This window comes from Penaeus monodon, chromosome 27 (genome assembly GCF_015228065.2).
Source record: "Penaeus monodon isolate SGIC_2016 chromosome 27, NSTDA_Pmon_1, whole genome shotgun sequence".
NCBI classification, from domain to species: Eukaryota; Metazoa; Arthropoda; class Malacostraca; order Decapoda; family Penaeidae; genus Penaeus; species Penaeus monodon.
The window spans coordinates 15,415,916-15,417,460 of NC_051412.1; the positions used below are offsets into that span (position 1 = coordinate 15,415,916).

Consider the following 1,545-nt stretch of genomic DNA (forward strand, 5'->3'; position numbering starts at 1 on the left):
ACAATAAAACTATCCATTGTATTAACGCATAACATTTCTTAATATCAGATTGAGAATGCTGATTTGTTTCTAATCATCAACTATTAGCCATCTGTATGTTTGGCTGTTTTACCTTGTTTTTCTTGTATATTTTACACAAATCAACTCTATGAAGCCTCCTGCAACTGCGATCCCTTTCCCTAAATGTTTGAACTGCCACTTTTTTCATTAATTTCCACAGATCCTTTCCTGATACTGTATCCAAGAGAAAAACATTACGTTTCCGTAAGCTCACCTTCCCGTGGTGGTGACGCATGCATATGTATACACGAATGATTAATTTGTTTCCCTATTAATATTATTTAAACATTTCCTCTTATTTCATATCCGAACGCCAGAGGAAGTTCCACGACCCCATCCCCTGCTTCATTCGACCGTTCCGTTATAGCATGAACGGCAGGCAGACATAGCTCTAAAATAATAATATCGCCGGTAACACATTCATTAGGACATGCGCCTTGGTTAAAGGACTAACATTCCCGATATGCCTTTCGTTTTAATGTCATTCCTTCACATAGCATTTTATCCCGATTTGCTTTCTTTTTCCATACTTAGTCTGCTATTTCCCTCTCCCTCTTTTCATAACTGTGTGGGGACCGCAGTGTGACGTCTCTGCGGCTCCTCCCTCTTTCGTCACAGGCACTTTGGCCAGTCACCTTGAAGCGCCTGTAGGAGGAAGGTAAACGCGGATCTTGTGTGGAAATCATCTTTCGAGCGTTTTTTTTACGAAGTGAATTTATTATATTTGTGTTGCATTCAGATTTGTTTATCTGTTTTTGTTATACTACATCATATATTAGATAAGATTCCGTTTGATATCCCCCTTGCAAAGGCAATGTCCTTTTTTTTTATTTCTCTCTCGCCAGGTTTTGCATTAGCATAATGTTGCTAAGCAGTTATATACTTCGAGTGACGTTAATAATACACACAGTAACCGCAAAAGTTATCATGGACTCATCCCTTCTCCCTGAACGGGCTTCAATTCACCGAAGGAGGAACTTGATTTCAATCTCCGACAACCTTGAACGTGATGCTACACAACAAGACGAGGTGCATGAGTATGCGTCTCCCAAGCTGACCGATTTTGAACCTTTTCGAAATGATGGAAGAGCTCGCCATCATCATGCGCCATCACATGATGCACCACCGTTTGTTATCCTCGAGACGAAGAAGAAACGACCAACCAAAAGCAGTACGACAGAGGACCCAGGAATGCGATCAAAAGGGGATCCAGACAGAGTGAGAAGAGGATCAGAATCTACGCCGAGAGAGAATGCAGAGATAGAGAGAAGAGGATCAGAATCTTCACGGATGTCGAGGAACAGTCTCAGTGAGAGCGAGGGAACACCCGACCGGAAATTCAGGGGAAAAAGGTCGAGTGGAGACAATGTTGTGGTCGAAGGTCGAAGGAAAAAGGCATGTCCACCGGCTTATCCTGACGGGGAGTTCACCATATTTGGATTCCTCAGCTTCAGCATCCTCATGGCGCAGTTTATCGTAAACGTG

General features: G+C 42.5%; 1 protein-coding gene across 1 annotated transcript in view; it reads left to right on the forward strand.

Annotated features, from left to right (window-relative positions):
- Positions 1–300: 300 nt before the first annotated feature.
- Positions 301–1,545, forward strand: part of LOC119590613 (uncharacterized protein DDB_G0283357-like) — a gene marked incomplete at its 3' end in the record, with an annotated part of 1,493 nt that continues 248 nt past the window's right edge. Inside the window, 2 exon segments of the mRNA XM_037939291.1 lie at positions 301–718; positions 906–1,545. Of these exon segments, the coding sequence (XP_037795219.1) occupies positions 922–1,545 (624 nt within the window).